This window comes from Motacilla alba, chromosome 3 (assembly GCF_015832195.1).
Source record: "Motacilla alba alba isolate MOTALB_02 chromosome 3, Motacilla_alba_V1.0_pri, whole genome shotgun sequence".
Taxonomy (NCBI): Eukaryota; Metazoa; Chordata; class Aves; order Passeriformes; family Motacillidae; genus Motacilla; species Motacilla alba.
The window spans coordinates 63,718,444-63,736,641 of NC_052018.1; the positions used below are offsets into that span (position 1 = coordinate 63,718,444).

The window sequence follows — 18,198 nt, forward strand, 5'->3', positions numbered from 1 at the left end:
GAAAGGAAGATTAAAAACAATGAATAAGATACTGCTTGACACAGGTGAAACTTGCCCTCAGAAATTATATAAATTAATACATTAAGTAACTTAAAGATCATGGTTCTTGCATGTTTACTGTTGCCGTGTAATGGTTGTGGTCAATAGCCATTTTTGAAATGATGGTTTCCTTTTCCCTCCCTTTTTATCAAATGTGTGTTTTGTCCCATCCTTCCTCATCAATACACACATTGTTCTGGTCATACTTTACTATTCCTACTAGATCAGTCTCTTTAACCTTGTGTAAAACATCCCACAAAAAATACATAAATAAAACCTCATCTCATTACCATTGCAAATGCTGCCCAGAACATACTGTATTCCCTTAGATTATGCTTTAAAGTAAGGCTCCTGAGAAGACTAGCCATAATTTAACTGGCTCTATTTGGTACTCAGGACTGAAGAGTAAAAATAACTCATGAGGTATGATCAGGCTGCCTCACATCTCATCTTTAGATGTTGAAGAGGTCACAGAGCTGGACACTGCCAGAAGAGCAGATAGAATACAGCTGAGTTCTCATCTACACTGGCAAGCAGGTATCCCCTAAAAGATTACAGGATACAACTAGTATTCAATACTATTTTGAAGATGGTTAGGAATTACTGCCCTTTAATTTTTCACAGATCCCTTAAGTATCAGCTAGTTCCTCATGATAACATGAACAACTAGAAGGATCTTGCACATTACACTCTTAAGTCACCTTAAAAGGCTATGGGTTTATTAGGCTAAAATGGATTTTACTTTGGTTCACCAGTAAGGTCCTGTTGTCTGTCAGTGGCAGCTACGCTGATGTAGTCTATATCTTATGATGCCTGTTAGCTAATTATGTTCTAAAAGCAATACAAGAGGGAGCTTTTTTGAAGATTCACTGAGCTTGCTGACTGCAAGAATCTTCCTGAGAAACAAGGAAAAAACAGTGAAATCATTACTTCGTAACTAGGTTGAGGATTTATTTATGCCCACCACTTCAAGAGGGCAGTGGTGTGCCCTGTTTTGAGTCAGTCAGACTTTAATGATACTTCTGGATAAGGAAACAGCATAAATGACTTAGAGTGAAATATGGACGTTTTCCAGTCTGGGAGAACTGAGTATCTCTAAAACACCCTCTTGAAGAGTCCAGCATGAAATCAAATACAGTATGAAAATATACTGCAAATATGCCAAAGTAGGTTAAAACATTTTGCCTCATCCTGCTACCGACTTAGAGCAGTAGAGTGCCAGGTGAAGACTGCCTTGTGTCTTTGTAAAAGTCAGTCTGCCTAGCAAGGTTCTAACACTACTGCCATGTAAATAACAAACTGGGTGACAGTCTCAGGGCATAGCTCTGACAAGAACCAAAAGAAGGTCTATTTGCTCCAGGGTAGTATTTCTGTTTACAGCAGGAGAGTAACAGGCAGAGTCACTTCAGAACAGTAGGCAACTGAGGTGGGGAGACCCTAGGTCAAGTTCCAAGTCTTATTCAAACCAGAGGCTTCGACGACTTGGGTCTTATAGGTCCCAGGTAAATATCTTAAAATCCCCTGAGAGAGAAAAATCAAACTAAACCCAGCACAGAAAGAAGTAAAAGGTTGTTTTGTTAAAAACTAGGACTTGTGATTTCTGGTTTCAGAGAGCAGCTTTTCTCTCCTTTACCCAGGGTAGCAGGAACAGGACAATCCATGTGGTGGAAGAGTCTAGATAAAGGTGGTACCAAGGGCCAGTCTGGTGAGGCACATGAATGAAATGCATTGGAGGCAGCCTGCTTTCTGCCAGATTGCAGCTGACTCTTTACAGAGGCAGCCTGGTTGGAACAGCTCAGTAGTCCACATATTCAGAAGTGACTGTGAAGCAAGGGGTCAAGTTAGAAATGTAGCTATAAGATGAAGGCCATATATTTTGATTAAGGGCTTAACAAGGAGATTAGGAAAAGAGTAATTATTACCAGATGGGAATAATTGAAGCAAAGACAATATATCATGTATTTGACTTAGCTGTATTCTTAGAAATGACAGGGAACATATGAAGGATTGTTAAAGGGTAGGAACCATAAATACACCTGGCTTCTAACAATGACTGGGCTCAGGAGAGGGAGTTTGGACATGACCAAGGGGTCACAAAGTCCTGGCAACCAGATAAAGGTGAAGGGTTTACCATGAGGAAGACTTTTTACTTCATCTTCAGAAGCCCACTGACCCATTTCAAAGCCCTCTGACCCCACTAAAGCAGATGACTGCGCAGCTGTAATGAACATTCAGCTCATTGCAATACCAAGCGGGAGCAAGTGATGCATATGTATGGGCGTTTTGGATGTCTTTATGAATATGTAGAGCTTTTGCAGATACATGGAGAAGCTACAGTTTTGGAAATTTGCACATGTCTTTGGAGGACTGCCTCCCAGTGTGCCCAGCATGCTGAATAAACATGCCACTTCTCAACTTCAATTAGCTGAAGAGTCTTCTGTCCATGCATCATTTTGCCAATTGCAGCAGGACTCCTCTATTTACTGTGAGACCAAGCTGTGGATGCCTCTAGGTGCCACTGGGATATTCCTGGAGAGACTTCTGCTCACCGTCTGCTCATTGCAGGGACAGACAAGACCGCTGGCATTACAGACAAAGGGTATGTTTATAATTATAGAAATTAGTCAATAAGTTGTGTGTACGCGTGGCTGAGGGGGCAGTTGGTAAGTCACAGGGGAGGCTCTGTGTGCAACATAAGCCCATAGGTTTGCTTGCAAGCATTGAAGGATTTGGGTCCTGGCTAAAGGGTAATTTGCCGTGTCAAGGGGACCCACTAGCAGTTCTGGGGGTGAACTGGGTAAATTCCTGTGTATTGCTGTTATTCTTTTATTTACTGCTATTTTTGATTCTGTGTATGTGTTTGATGAAATATGTGAGTTTTGATTCTTGTTACTGGAAATCGTAGCTGTCACTTGTTTTTGAGGGATATTATGCATTTTTGAGGTAATACTACCATCTTGTGTCAAAAGGTATAAAGAGCTGGTAACTCTTTGGTTCATTTCTATGACAACACTGCTATCTTATATCAAAAGTTATACTTGCAACTAGTTGATTTTTTTAGTTGGTGTTTTGGTTTTTGTATTTACTGTGATGTTTGTTTATTTTTAATAAATTGTTAGAAGTGGCTGGTGAAACTTGGGCTCAAGCTGCAAGGGCTCGACTGTCCAGAGAGGCACTCTCTAAGTGGTTTGGGCTTGAACCACACGAGTTCTTGGCTATAGGAGGAGACTGGGCTGTTATAAATTGCTAGATAGAAAGACAGAAAGGGTGTTTTTAGGGGGAATATATTCAAGCTGAACAAATTGTTATTTAGCTTTTGATTGGGAGTTACCCCCAGCTGAGGATCATCTCAGAAATCTGTGGAGGTAGAGAAGACCAGGAGTAACTCCTTGCTTTTTGTGTAATCTGACAATTTTCTATTGGGTACCTGGGCGGCACTTGGCTTGGGTCCTTCTTCATTGCAAGAGGTGCAATAGAAGTTGGTATTGCATATCTTACAGGCGGAGACCCGTACGCCCCAGATATTTCCAGGAATCAGAATTCCCGCAGTACTGTAACTGGGAGAGAGCACATACTGAATGTGAGATAGTGAATTTAGTCTGCGGAAAAGGTCATCCTGAGAATTTAGATATTTTTGAAGAAGATTTGGAACGGTGCAAAATGAGTTGGGAGGACAACCCCTGTGGTTTAGTTCTGATATCTGATACGGGGTTGTGTTTGTGGAATTCCTGCCTGTAGTGAGAGCAATATTTTATGTAAGATTAATTACAGTGTGGAATTTGTGTAGAAGGCTGCTATTATTTCTGCCGAGGGGAAGACAAGGACAATTTATGGGCAAAAGGTCAATTGAGACCTAGGGCTAGAGAAGCCTGTGTAGAGTACTGGTGTGGTTTTGAGATTTGTGTGCAGTTTTGGTACATTTTCCCCCTGAGAAGGGAAAAGGGGAGGTGTGGTGAGTATGCACAGTGAAGTGTGTATACAGGTGAGCTGTCTGTTTTAATCATGGCTAGGGGAACTAAAGGAATCACTCTCACACAGTGGTTTGGACTTGATCCATAGGAACTTCTTACTCCAGTGAATCATGGAATAGATAGAAGAAACTAATGGGATTACCTAGAAGGATTATATAAGATTTCTGGTGGCCATTTAGTATCTTTAGATTGGGAGTTTCCTATGGTAGAGAGTTTAGAACTTCATGAAGGGATGGAATAGCTTGCCTCTGCGGACGTTTCTCTGCAGCCCCTGGTTAATTTAGAGGTTGGCATTGTGCGTGGGTGTTACTGCAATGTAATATTTGTGCAGGATTACATTACTGTTATTCTGCAAGGCAGCAAAGTGAGTGTGCCCTGTGTCAGTGGAAACAACGCCTTAATCAAGTTGATACTGAATCAGAGATTTTAAAGTTGGTGTGTCCGAAGTCACACTTAGTACCTGAAGATTGGGTTGAGTGGGAAGAAAACAGGGAAAAGACTGTGAGGTTTTGTGAAGCAAAGTTTAAGTAGAGAGAGTGAGAAATAAGTAACTGAGATGTCCTATGAATAGAAATAGAAATTGGAGGAGAGCAAGTTTGGTAGAGGTTGCTTGTCCGAAGGGCTGCCCTTGTGAACCCTGGGTTTGTTTCTGCTGTGTTCAGTGTGAAGAGCTGTGGTACAGACAGACATTTAGGTGGAGGAGATCAAGAGAGCCACTTTGTCCTTTGTGTTATTCTAAGGAGACAAAGGCCACTCAGAGAGCTATAAAGATTTTATTGGCAACCAGTTGTGAGGGCCACGGAAGTAACCGGGTTGTTTGAATCACTGGAGAAGGTTTCAGATAGTTTAGGGAAGCCAGCAGAAGTAATTCGAGCTGAGTGTGATCAGCTTATTTTTATACCCCGAGACTTTCAAATTAAGGCAAAGAGTTGGGATAAAGTAAAGAAGCGCTGGGAAAAGAAAAATGGGAACTAACCAGAGTTCTAAGGCTAGTCCTTTGGGTAGTATTTTGGCACACTAGAAAGAATTGGTGGGCTGTGGAGGAACTGAAAATAAAAGGAATTTAATTCCATTTTGTAAACAATGGTGGCCACTTTATAGGATAGAAGGAGTTGTTAGATGGCCATCGACTGGAACCTTTGACTATGACACTTTATTGCAGCTGATGTTATTTTTAAGAAGGGAACAGGAATGGGAAGAAGTAACATATGCTGATATGTTCTTTACTCTCCGGAATCATCCTAAGTGGCAGAGAGATTGTAGAATTAAACCTCCCTCTGATCCCCTGGTATTGGCCCTTGAGAAGAAATAGAGGAAATAGAGGAAAACCCAAATGATGTTGCAGTATTTGTTCAATAAATCAACGTTGTACCCATCCTGACAAAGTTTATCATAAGGAGACACAAGAACAGGAATTAGCTGACTTGTTTAGGCCTCCCCCTAAAAATCCCTCTAAAAGCAAGAGACATCAGGAGAGGATTCAGACTTGGGAGGATTGGCGACCCTAACTCCAACTCCAGTTCCTTCTCCCCCACATAGCCCCATAGCATCTCGGACTAGGAAGCAAGTAAAGGAAGCATTAAAGAAATAAGCTGAGCTCTCTGCTCCTCTGCTTATTATTGAATCACATAAACCACTACTAGCGTTACATCCTCCATTACCTAACAGTGACAGTGAAGATGAGGAGCCCTCCCCAAATGTTCCCAAAGCATCCCAGACCAGAAAACAAACAAAAGAAATAGTATAAGCACCTTTATGAGAGGCAGTAGGACCTGAAGGAAGGAGGATGTTAGCTAAAATCCTTTTTTCTACTATTGATTTAGAAGCATTGGAAAGGCTTGCCAAGTACTACCAGAGCAGTCCAATAGGCTCTGCTAAACGATTAAAATATATGATGAAACAACACAACCCAGATTGGGCTGCCATTCAATTACTGTTAGATGCTTTGACTGAGACAGAGAAGCAGTTAATTTTGAAAACAGCAGGGAATTTTAGTAGAGGCTGCTTGTAGAACAGTACAACTTGATGTTAAGGAATTTTTTCCCCTCCAGGATCCATGATGGGATCCAAATATACCGGAAGATTTGGCAAAATTGGAAGATTGCTGGGACCTTATAATAAAAGGAATAGAGAGGGCAATCTCTAAAACCATAAACTGGCTGGCTCTACATAAAGTGAGACAAGGTCCTTCTGAAAGTCCTTCTGAATTTTTAGATCACTTGCGTAAGGCAATGCATCATTATACATCTTTAGATCCTGATTCTCAGGATGGGATACAGCAGTTAGCAAATTTGGTTTTAAGACCATCCACAGGGGACATTAGGCATGAGTTTCAGAAGATCCGGGGAACAATGGGGCGAAATTTAGAAAACTTATTAGAAGAGGCATGGAGGGTTTTTAGCAATAGAGAGGGAGGATACAAACAAGGGATGAGAAAACTAGTAGAAGTAGTGAGGGAAGGAGGAAAAGGAAAACGTGGGCAAGGATCACCAAAACAAGGTCCACCTCGGTTTGGGAAAGATCAATGTGCATTTTGCAGGAAAATTGGTCATTGGAAAAACCAATGTCCAGAATGGAGAGAAGGTGATGAACAAAGAGGAAATCCCAAAAGGGAAGGGGTGGTTGTGCATGTCAAAGCAGACTGAGGGGGATCGGAGGGTTTCACCCTAGTGGACCCTCTGGTTAAAATCAAGCTAGGGAATAAAGGAATGAAAATGGAATTTTTGGTAGACATGGGAGCAACATATTAGGTGTTAAATAAAGCTTTAATGCCTATAACAGACAATTATGTTATGGTAAGGGGGCAACTGGCCAATCTGGAAAAGTGTACTTTTGCAAACCATTAAAATATAAATTTGGAAAGCAAGAGGGAATTCACAGATTTTTTTATATGCCCAACACTCCAAAGGCAGCGGAGATATTATATGGAAGGCCACAGGGGGCACAGGAGGGAACATCAACCCAAGCAGGGGAAGAAACCCTACACAGCTACAGGATGGCCCTAAACAAATAACTCAGAAATTGAGAAGCATGTGGCTGGGATTTGGAGCAGGGAATTAGATGGACCGGTACATGACATACAGCCTAGAGATTATGTTTATGTCAAGTCTTTTGCAGAGCCACAGTGGAAGGACCATTCCAAGTGCTTCTCACCATTTTTACAACAATCAAGGTCAAGGAACAGAACGCCTGGATCCACCATACATGAGTGAAAAAGGATCCAGAAAGTGTTTGGAAAGTTACACCGGGTGATAATGAACTGAAATTAAAGTTTACTTGGGAAAACAAGTACATGGTAAGAAGAAATGTTAATCTAGTTTGTATTTATAATGACTTTGTTTCAAAGAATTGCAAGTACAATTTGGAAATTTGCGGTCTTCACAATCATAGCTATGACCACAACTGAAGTTAATGCAATACCACATATGTACAATGCAACTGATATATACACTTGTCGAGGAAAAGCTTATGACTTTTACTCCTGTAAGCCTCTGTCAAAAATGCTGAGAGTCACAAATGCATCTGTTTGGGAAGGGAGAAATGTCTGGGGATGTGAATATGCCTTTGTTCAGGATGGGTTCCATGAATTCTACCAAGAACCAATGGAACTCATCTGGATTAGCCCTGAATGTTGTGACGAATGCTTAAGCAACTGTCCTGAATTCAGACTCAGAATAGAAGGATGTGCAGACAGGAACTATAGAATTGACTATAATATAACTCAAGTCTGTGTTGTTCCTTGGAAGCATAGAATTAGAACAACCAGAACAACCAATTAGCCTCTACCAAGACAGACTGCCCATAATCAGACTACACTCATCCAGATCCTAAAAGAGAAAATTTGACCTATAGTTAACAAAATTGGACCATATGCTATTAAAAAGACTGGAATCCAAAGGGTACTGCTTAATCCAGAATGGTCCCTGAAGCAAGTAGAAATGGCAATGCAGGTAAATGCTTCTGCCATTAAACTGGAATGTACCTCATTTCTTAAGACCTCTTTTATGGATGAGACCACTTGGTTACAGAAGGGTACACCATATACGCTCAGACGAAAAAGAGATTTGACTGGATTATTATAAAAGGGACTGGGGGTTTTGAATACAATGGATTCAGAGGTATTAATGAGCAAATTAGCTGCAGCTGGTAGTGACACAATTAAGTTACAACAGCCTTTACAATCTCCTTTATTAGCTTTAGGTACCACCCAGTGGAAAGTGTCCAAGATATTACCAGAATGGGAAAATATAGAAGAATGGGACCATGAATTGACAATCAACACCTTGAGTACAGCTACTGAGAATATTTCTTTAGCTCTTAGGTGTGTACAAGCACAATTGTGGATGCCATCAGTGGCTGCCTCAGTTATTAAGGAAAGTGGAGAAGGCACCTTTCCTGCTGAGATCTGCAAAATTGTTTGGGATAATTCTTCTGACTTAGAAAGAGAACTTCAATCTTAGTGGGTTTTGGTCAATTTCACCTATGATCCTGTCACAAGTGCAGTGACTGCTTTTGTTTTCACTATATATTTCACTATACATAATGCATCAGTGGATTTAATATACCCAATAGTCGCTTTAAGGTTGAATCATGAAGGAACTGTACTGTATCCTTCTGAACACAGAACACGGGCACAGAAAGTTGGAGGGAACTATTAATATAGAGTCATGTGCCACAAGAAGACAATTAGGATTTATATGTGAAAAAAAATGAATAACTATCAAGATACTTGTCTGGATACAGAACAAAGCATTTGTCACTTTGAGGTTCATTCAGTCAACCAGACAACCCTGCTTGTGTGTATAAGTTAAGGTTGTGCATGCCTCAGAGCAGCATGCTCCACTATAGTGGTGGACAAGCTCACCATAAATGAAACACAATGTAATCTGTGCATTTGTAACTTTGCCAAAATTGAAGGATGTGATTTCTCCTATCGGGCACCTGCTGTATCACATCAGTATCTAAAGGCAAATTTGACTACTGTGCAAGAAATATCACCTGTGCCTATTGGAATGAATTTAACCTTAGTCAAACAGTTATTGAAACATGAGGATCTAAAGGAAATTCTTGAAGAAATTAAAATTATGGGAAAGAAGACCTGACTTACAATACATCAAGACAAAGAGACGATACGGAGGGTCTTTAAAAGGTTAGAGGAAGATATGTCTCACCATTAGTGGGATGTACTTTTTGGATGGTCACCAAAACCAATGGGTATACTTAATGCTTTAGTTAATCTAATTATTGTTTTATTGATTTTAGTTAGCATAAGTTTGATTTTGTCTGTTGCAATGCTTGTTTAGAATTTGAGGATGCTACAAAGAGTGGCAACCTTAACTTCGTTATCAAAAAGATATGGCGTGGTTTTAAGAGATTCTTGTCGCATTACTCGGTTAGATGAAGAAGAATCTATATATTAGTAAAAGAATTTACTAACTTCGCAGAGAAACAGGGGAATGAATCAAGAAGTTAAGTTAGAAATGTAGCTAGTAAGATGAAGGCCATATATTTTGATTAAGGGCTTAACAAGGAGATTAGGAAAAGAGTAATTATTACCAGATGGAGATAATTGAAGCAAAGACAATATATCATGTATTTGACTTAGCTGTATTCTTAGAAATGACAGGGAACATATGAAGGATTGTTAAAGGGTAGGAACCATAAATACACCTGGCTTCTAACAATGACTGGGCTCAGGAGAGGGAGTTTGGACATGACCAAGGGGTCACAAAGTCCTGGCAACCAGATAAAGGTGAAGGGTTTACCATGAGGAAGACTTCTTACTTCATCTTCAGAAGCCCACTGACCCATTTCAAAGCCCTCTGACCCCACTAAAGCAGATGACTGCGCAGCCGTAATGAACATTCAGCTCATTGCAATACCAAGCGGGAGCAGGTGATGCATATGTATGGGCGTTTTGGATGTCTTTATGAATATGTAGAGCTTTTGCAGATATATGGAGAAGCTACAGTTTTGGAAATTCGCACATGTCTTTGGAGGACTGCCTCCCAGTGTGCCCAGCATGCTGAATAAACATGCCACTTCTCAACTTCAATTAGTTGAAGAGTCTTCTGTCCATGCACCAGCTGTACTGCTGTGAAGGTCTCCTGAGCCCAGAAGCCATAAGGCTGTATTCCTCTACTGCTTGGCTCTGTACGTTCTAGTTCATCCAACACCTGATTAATCCACAACCCATATAAACCATACAAATAATCAGGAGACAAATGCTGCTTGTTTTTTTCTGGAGGTCATAGTGCTTTTTATGGACTTCAGAAATTCGCTGTTTATTTCAACAGACCACAGGGCCTAAGTTTGGAAAGATTTAAACAATTGTTCTTTATCTTTGTAGACTGTAACTCAATACTGTTTTGGTTTTTTTTCTGTTAAAGGCAGGCCTGCCAATACCAACTCTAAAAGATATTCATTCCTTTACTTCAGCTGTGGTCTAGAAAGTAGTTTTGTGTTAGCTCTCAGAAATACACAATGGTTGTATTATGAATTTCTGGATAATCAAAATAATTGTTAATCAAAATATTGTTATCTTGCCCTAAGAGAGGGGTTGTATTTTTCTTATATATGAACTGTATCTTTTACATAAAGAAGGTGACAGGACCTCAACTTCCAAGCTCTGTGTACACACATGGGTGTGTGTAGACAACAAGGAAACAATAAACGATGAAGTTTTCCTTCCTTTTTGCTTTCAGCAGTTGGCAAAATTTGCAGCAACACGTAGAAGAAACAATTGATTAGTTCTGAATTTACTACTGCCAATGCACTTACCCGTGTCATCATCAAAGTCAGAAAGGATGCACTCAATCCCATCCTCACTGCTGGCTGACTGTTCCTGCGGTCTTCGGGGCAAGTTAACCAGCCGGCCACTGAGGAAGATGGGTTTCAAGGGCATTTTATAGATTTTGGCTAACAACTTGGAGGGGTGGAGAAAAGGGAAGAGAGAAAAAAAGAGAAGATAAATACCCATGGGAAAATTTGTAAAAGCAATCACATACAACCCAGGTACATAAAATAAAATGAAAGGTATGCAAACAAAATTAGAGGCTAGAAGTCTTCAGTTCACTGAAGTAAAAAGCTGTGGGTAAAGAGAGGGAGAGCAGCAATTTAAATAACACATCTCTGAGATGGGAGTATGCTCTTTTCTCATTTGTGAAGGGCAAAGGTCAGAATTCACTGATTGCATCTATGACCTACAAAGCTCCGTTAGCCGTACTATTGCAGGGATACCACCAGCATTTAATCAGGTCTTTCTAAGTAAATAATACACTTGCAATATACAGACAAGATTTTTTTTAGTCATTCCTGTTCTACTTTTACTGGCAAGTTAAAAGGTATAACAAGATATAAATGGCTGCTTCTTCCAAAGAGGAGAAAATATTTCCCCCTCACTGTGAACTGGAGTTTGTAAGGATGAGGAACAGCAATGTAGTACAAATAGTGTATAGACAGAACATACATTAGATATATACAAAGATATTTACTAATTTTTTTAGATGAACAAGATATCAAGTTGAGTTTGGTACGTCTGCTGTTTATTATTCTGAGTTGCCTTATTCTTCCCCTCTTTTCTCAGTCTGCATACTGAATCCACCCATTATCTCTGAATTTAGATATTAAGCACTTTCAGCAATGAGAGTATCCTTTGTTGTGCTTTTGCATGCTCAGAAAAACATGGCCTGGGTCCAACAAAAAGACCTGCAGGTGCTACAGAAATACAAATAACATTATAAAATCAGACAAAAACTGTCCAGGTAACTGTGGATTATAATATATGCTCTGTGCAAGAAGATTAGAGGAAATACGGCAGCATTCTAATTATTAGAGATTTGACCTGAGCTTCAGATATGTCTGCATGGTACAAGTAAGCTGCTTCTGCATCTCAGAGGGTGCAACCTATTGTATTTAAAATAAAAGAATTCTCAACTTCTTGTTTTGTTTTATTTGTTTGGTCTTTCATTCACAACACTGTTTATGGTAACTGTTTAAATAAGAATGAATTTAGCTTTGAATTATGTTACTATGATGTTTTGAACATTCACGTTTCCTCACTTGCTCCTTGGGTCTGAGTGTTTTTATCTCCTCGGTTTTCCCACTGCTAACTGGCCTGGAAGGTATGATATTCCCTCAGATTACCACCATCCATTTGGCAGTGCAGGGTATTACTATCAGGGTCACAGACTCTGTTGGGGTCATGTAAATCATCCAATGAATAATGTGAAGCCTGCAGGTTAGAATTATTTCCTGGGCCAGGTTAGTGCCTGTATAAGATTGTTCATCATACCTGGGAACATCTCCTGAGGTAATCAAGCGCGGGAAGGCACAAGTCTGTAGATGCAGATCCTGATCCTGGCACACAGTCACCCATTTCCTTACAATCTACTTCCCCTGGGGACAGGAAAGGCAGCATTGGGAAGGACAGAAGAAAAGCAATAAATAGAGCATTAATTTTATTTTCTCATTCAGTTACACCCTAATGTTTGAACAGAATCCAGAAAACATCCTTTGTTTGATCTTCTTAGATGACAACCAGGTGACACCCACAAACAATACAGTTACAATACAGGTCATAGTTTGTACACTAATTTTTATATGAATAAATGCTTTAATAAACATATGTCTATTTAGTATCTCTTTAGTAGAGTCTTTGGGAGTTCTAATAATCATATATTGTATTATCTGTCATATTGACTCCATTCCACTTTCTTCCATGGGTGTAGGAATTAATTACTCATATTCAGCATTGCTCAATTACTGTAGTGTTTTTTTCTATTCATTTTCACCCCACTGCCCCAGAAAATTCTTCTACCACAAGTTCTTCTTATTAGTTTATTTACTGTTTAAATTCTTCATTTTATATTTTGTATACTACACTTCCTTCTGCTGTCTAATGCAGGCATCAAGGTCTCACAGTTTCAACTGTATGACAGATATCCTCAGGTTCTAGTGTCTCTACTGCTGCTATTCCTAACTTCCACTGGTAGACTGCTCCTTTCAGGCCATCTTCACTAAGAGAATTCAATAAGAAGAGCAGTTCCAAGGCATCCTGCTGCAGAGCTCCTCTCTGGATAGCTCCATTCACTCCATCATTTTCCCTGTCTGCTAGTCTGCCTGTCTCATCTCAGCTGAAGTTCTGTACACCTTAGAATATTTGGCTCAAAACCATTTTTCCAGATTAGCCAAATACCTCTCATTCAGTGCCAAATCTGAAGCGTGACTAAATGCCTATCGACATTAACATTTTCTTGCCTTAAAAAATTATTCCTGTCATAAAGAGCACAAGATAAATATTAAATTCTTTTATTAGATCATACTTTGCTCTCCTTTCACAATATTTATTTGCTTTTTCTATGCTCTTACCTATTCCCTCCATAATGTATTTTTAAGTTTTGTCTACTACTGAGATCAGCCAAGACAGCAAATGAAGTTAGAATCCTTTAGTTTTACAATAAAATGCACATAGTATGGCATTGTATTTGCTGATGTTTCCCATAGTTCTATTACCTTTAACACAAAAAAAGACCTTGCTTTTTGATATGTGACCACGATGGGGTCAAAATTATCTTATGAATGCAAGAAACATAAAGAAATATAAGACAGGCTTTTAAGCTCTCCAGAAAAAAACATGAGTTCCCTCTATTGGTACTGGACACGTAAGTTTATTTCTCTTTTGTAGTAATAACTACAATTGCAATTACATCACAAGGTGAATTCCTCCCCCATTTAAATCAGTGATGAAATAGGTCAATGAGACAAGAGTAACATGAAACAGTAGATCTTCTGCAGCTAGGTGCTTCATTTAAATCAAAAAGATTTGCTCACAGACCTAGATTTAAGATGTGTTGGTTTATTTCCAACCATCTCTGTGAATTAATTTTCACATTCCCATCTCTGTGAATTAACATTCATATAGAAACCAAAAGCTCCATTTTATCACTACTTAGAAGTTCTATAATTTACATCCACAAAAAAATCCCAGCATTGTCACAGCTCAGTGAAAAGTGTCAAACTCTAATGATCAAGGCAAGCTATGGATCACCAGCACAGGGACAGAATAACCCAGCACCATCTGCCTTTGCTCTGAAGGCTGGTGAAGCATGACAATTACTCTGCAGGGTCACCCTGACATGCTATGCCTGGTCTTTGCTGCCCACAGTGTAAAACATGCCCTGCTCTGTTGCAAACAACCCATGCTGTCTCTGCACAATGCCAGGCCATTTCTGCAATATTCTAGGTTTGGACGTTTTTCGTTTTATTATTTGCATTAATATAAGCAAATCCTGGTGTAAATTAAGAGCAAATTAAAAAGCAGAGACTTAATAGTGAGATGCATCTTTGCTGCTATACAAACTTGAAGAACTGATAGTATTAAAAATGTTACAGAAATAATCCCTTGGTCTTGATTTATTTTATTTTTTAAAGCATTCTGATCTCAACATCTTCAGTGTCCCTCTCTTTCCTATCATGCTATGTATTACATAATCAAATTATCCTCTTCTGTGGGATATCATGATTTAATAGGAAAATATTTACCCAGTCCTTTGACAAACTTCATAAGGCACATAATATAACTGGTGGCAGCATTGGCAAAGACCTGGATGTTGTCTGTGTTTAGAAATGCTTCAAAGACATCAAACACCGGAGCCTGGCGTTTCCCTGTGGAGATAACAAGATGAGAACGCTTCCTCACATCCCCTTAAAAAGAATTTTCCAACCATTTTTCAACAATTTAACTGAATCTGTAGAATCGTTTCTATTCTGGGCAGAGACAGAAACGATCTTTAAAGTAAAACCTTCTCTTGCTCCTGGGGCAACTCGTGTAACCTTTCATAGGAAGTGACAGAGACTCCCTCCTTTGGCCAGTCTATGACAAATACCAGTTTATGCCTGCTCAAATGGTAAGAGCAGGTTTCAGCTCTTGAACTCAGGAGCTAATACTTCTGTTTGGTGGAGGTTTCTCTCTAATTTCTGGTTTCGTTTTTGAAAACTGCCAAGATTACATCAATCATGGAGAAAACTATTCAGACTAGAGAGTAACAAAATAGCCTTGATTTTCCAAAGTAGATTATCGTCTTCAAAAGCTGTGTACACCAGCATTCAGCCATCAACCATAAGAGATCTCAATGACAAAGTTTAGAAGGAAAACCACGTCCCTTACATGTGACTTGTCACATTTAAACACACCTTCTAATGGGGCAAAAGAACCCAAAAGAAAAAATGGATTTTCCCATATTAACCCATTTCCATACAAGCAAACATCTATGGGAAGGATGCACATTCTTACAGAAATGTGGTCTGTAATAGCACTAGGAATCTGAAAGCTTTGTGATCAAATGCCTGGACAAGAACTTGCCCAGATTATTACATTAAGCTATCCTGAGGTATAAGAGCAATAGGTTTCATACAATGGGGAAGACAGTTCACAAGAGACATGCTGTTTGGATACAGTTCTTTTTCCAGTAGGACAGTGACAAATGCTCAGCCAAGCTCAGTACCTTTGCACTACTGTCTTGCTCAGAGTTATCCAAGTAGGTTTGATGTCTTTCTTTCTCATTCAAATAATTTGTTAGAATGTAGAGGACAAAAGGTCAGAACAGGATGTCTGCTTTCCTTCCTACTCCAACTATTAAGTCAGATACTTTGGTACAGTTCTGGAGTGTTGTAGTGCCATTGTTCAGTTTGGGCATTTAAATATATTGAGTTAGTTACTGTAACTCCCAGGGAATCAAAAGCATATTTGAAACAGTGCAGGAAGTCCTTACCCATCGAGTATTCTCCTACAAGGTACTCTTTGACCTCTGACTTGCTGCTGCTATGCACTGTTTCCAGGGCACTGAACAGGGGTCTCCATCCTGACTGGATCTGGGTAGAACACATTTCCACCAACTCTCCTATAGAGGTGATCACCTGCAGCCAGTGTAGGAAGGGTTAAAAAAAAGAACCAAAAAACAGAACGGATATACAGATGGATCTTCAGAAGGAAAGTTTTTAAACACATTCCTAGACCTCACTATAAAAATCTTGATTAATTTACTCTTTAAATTTTTTTAGATAGTAGAAAATCTTTATTTAATTGCTTTAAAGCCAGGTCTACTGTCTCTGTGCTCTGTGACAATACTGGATTAAGTAGGTAGAGCACTCCCAATTCCTTGAAGATGATTAAGGGGCAGCATTCAAAGGGAATTTGGAAAACACTCTCAAGTGGACCAAGCGCACTCTGGAAACCATTCTTATGGGCATGGAGACCAGATCCAGACACGTTGATCAGAGCTAACTTGCCTGGTCTTGGACATCCTCATCACACAGCTCCAGCTGCATGATGCGCTCAAAGGGGCGGAAAAGTGCCTCGTTGAAGTGAAAGTGAGAAGGCTCGTTCCAGTCCATCAGCACTTCTGTGAGGATGTCATGGATGAAGGAGACAGCCTTCTGAGACACATGTCTCTCCTTGTGACAGGCAGCCTGCAGGGCAAGGAGAAGGATTAGACTGCGTCCAAGCAAAAAATTTGCTTTTAGTCAGACACTTTCAAGGGAGGTAAGCTCTTCAGGTTACTGAACCTTCAAAACAGCTTCATCACTGATGTGACCAGGGACCCCACTGTAATGAAAACAGGAGACTACAGCTCTCGAAACAGATGATTGAGACTCTGAGTTGCCTAGAGGTCCACAGATGTATGAAAGTTGGCTGACAATTAAAACACATAGAGCTAAATATAAATAAATTAAATACTGAAACCCACAGAACTTGTGTGAAATGTTGTCTTTTGCTTGGACTGTATGACCCTTTTTCCCTTTCAAAGGTAGCAGAGGAGCTGGCTTTATAAGAGAGAAGAAAACCTGCATCCTTTTATAGGAAGAATTGCAAGGATGCAGACCTTGACTGGAATATAAGCAGATGGAGAAGTCACTTAGAGCCCCTTGGGGTGGTTTCAGTTTTTTCACCAGGCACAATTTGCATCATATTCCAGAGGTCCAAAACCCTGTCCCTGCCCATTTCGGTCACTTACAAACACACTCCTCGGTGGGAAGATTGCAATATATGACACAGTGTATACAACACAGAGCAGATTTGACAATGTTGAAGGTTGTTATACATTTCAACAGCTATCAAGCCTTCTTCATCTTTCTCACTTTGTGCACACATCCCCATTTTTGTCCCCCATTCCTACCTCTACAAGGTGAGGAGCCACCAGGCTCCAGCAGCGCATGAGGTGGAGCAACGGGCGGGATTTACTCCTAACAATTCTGAGCATGGCATCACCAAGTCGGAATAAGTGAAGTGCGCTTCTCCTGTCCTGGGTAGATTTTACTTCACCTACAAGAAAGCATAAGAATAAATGGAAGCTAAGCATGAGCTGCTCCTCCACTCCTAAATGTCTGAACAAGAATTAGAAATTATTGATTAGGTGACTGATTACTGATCAGTTTTAGTGAGGGCGAGAAAAAGGAAAAAAAACCCCAAAACCAATGTAAAACACAGCCTGTGCCTGTGTAAGTAAAAGGACAGGAGATGGACCGAAGTTTAAGTTACTAAACATACTTTAGGTGATCACTTTTTTTGCAAACATACAAAAGACAAAGGCTTGGAAAAGTCATGCAGAAAAGTTAAGCAAGGAGTTAAATAACTGATATTAAGATCCAAAATGGTACTTATGAAAGGTTTTGGTGACATCTACAGGAAAGATAATAAACTGTAAATTATTTAGCTTGGGTATTTAATTTGTATTTCTTATAAAGCAAAGGATACAAAGAACAGAATGCAAGAAAATGCTTTTCTGTTCCCCAGTCACTAATGTTTGTTATTTCCTGTTGAAAGGGATTCATCTTCCATTGCTGTTACAACATTTGAAAAGACACTTCATCCTCTCATTTCAAATACACTGGTGCTTTTATTTCTAACAAAAGACGTAATCAGGGGACATATCACTTTTAAAATAAAAAATAGCACTTAATTCCTCTATCTTAATTTTAATTTCAGTATTAAAATGACAGTTGATTGACCACTACATAACATGAAAAGATGAAATCTATTTATTAAAACTAGAGTAATGAATGTTGAGGTTTGGAGACAAGCAGACCAAAAAAAAACCAAAATCTTGAAGTGCCATACCGAGAAAATGACAAAAAATGTGATTATATATTGGCACACAATTAACATCCCCCAAAGTCCAAGAATCAAATT

General features: G+C 39.6%; 1 protein-coding gene and 1 long non-coding RNA gene across 8 annotated transcripts in view; one reads left to right on the forward strand and one right to left on the reverse strand.

The window, feature by feature from the left end:
• ARFGEF3 (ARFGEF family member 3) overlaps nucleotides 1-18,198 on the reverse strand; it is a 93,909-nt gene that overhangs the window by 17,081 nt on the left and 58,630 nt on the right. For all 6 annotated transcript variants that reach the window (XM_038131532.1, XM_038131531.1, XM_038131529.1 and 3 more), the window contains 6 exons: nucleotides 17,186-17,331; nucleotides 16,299-16,478; nucleotides 15,782-15,926; nucleotides 14,553-14,675; nucleotides 12,304-12,407; nucleotides 10,791-10,935 (listed from right to left, as the gene is read on the reverse strand). In XM_038131532.1, the coding sequence (XP_037987460.1) occupies nucleotides 10,791-10,935; nucleotides 12,304-12,407; nucleotides 14,553-14,675; nucleotides 15,782-15,926; nucleotides 16,299-16,478; nucleotides 17,186-17,331 (843 nt within the window). The remainder of the gene's footprint in view (nucleotides 1-10,790; nucleotides 10,936-12,303; nucleotides 12,408-14,552; nucleotides 14,676-15,781; nucleotides 15,927-16,298; nucleotides 16,479-17,185; nucleotides 17,332-18,198) is intronic.
• LOC119698870 lies at nucleotides 4-10,781 on the forward strand. Of its 2 annotated transcripts, XR_005256293.1 has the most exons (4): nucleotides 4-2,638; nucleotides 7,118-7,305; nucleotides 8,205-9,499; nucleotides 9,757-10,781. It is a non-coding gene; the product is annotated as an uncharacterized LOC119698870 (long non-coding RNA). The 2 variants fall into 2 exon arrangements; XR_005256292.1 differs by having other exon boundaries at nucleotides 7,118-9,499.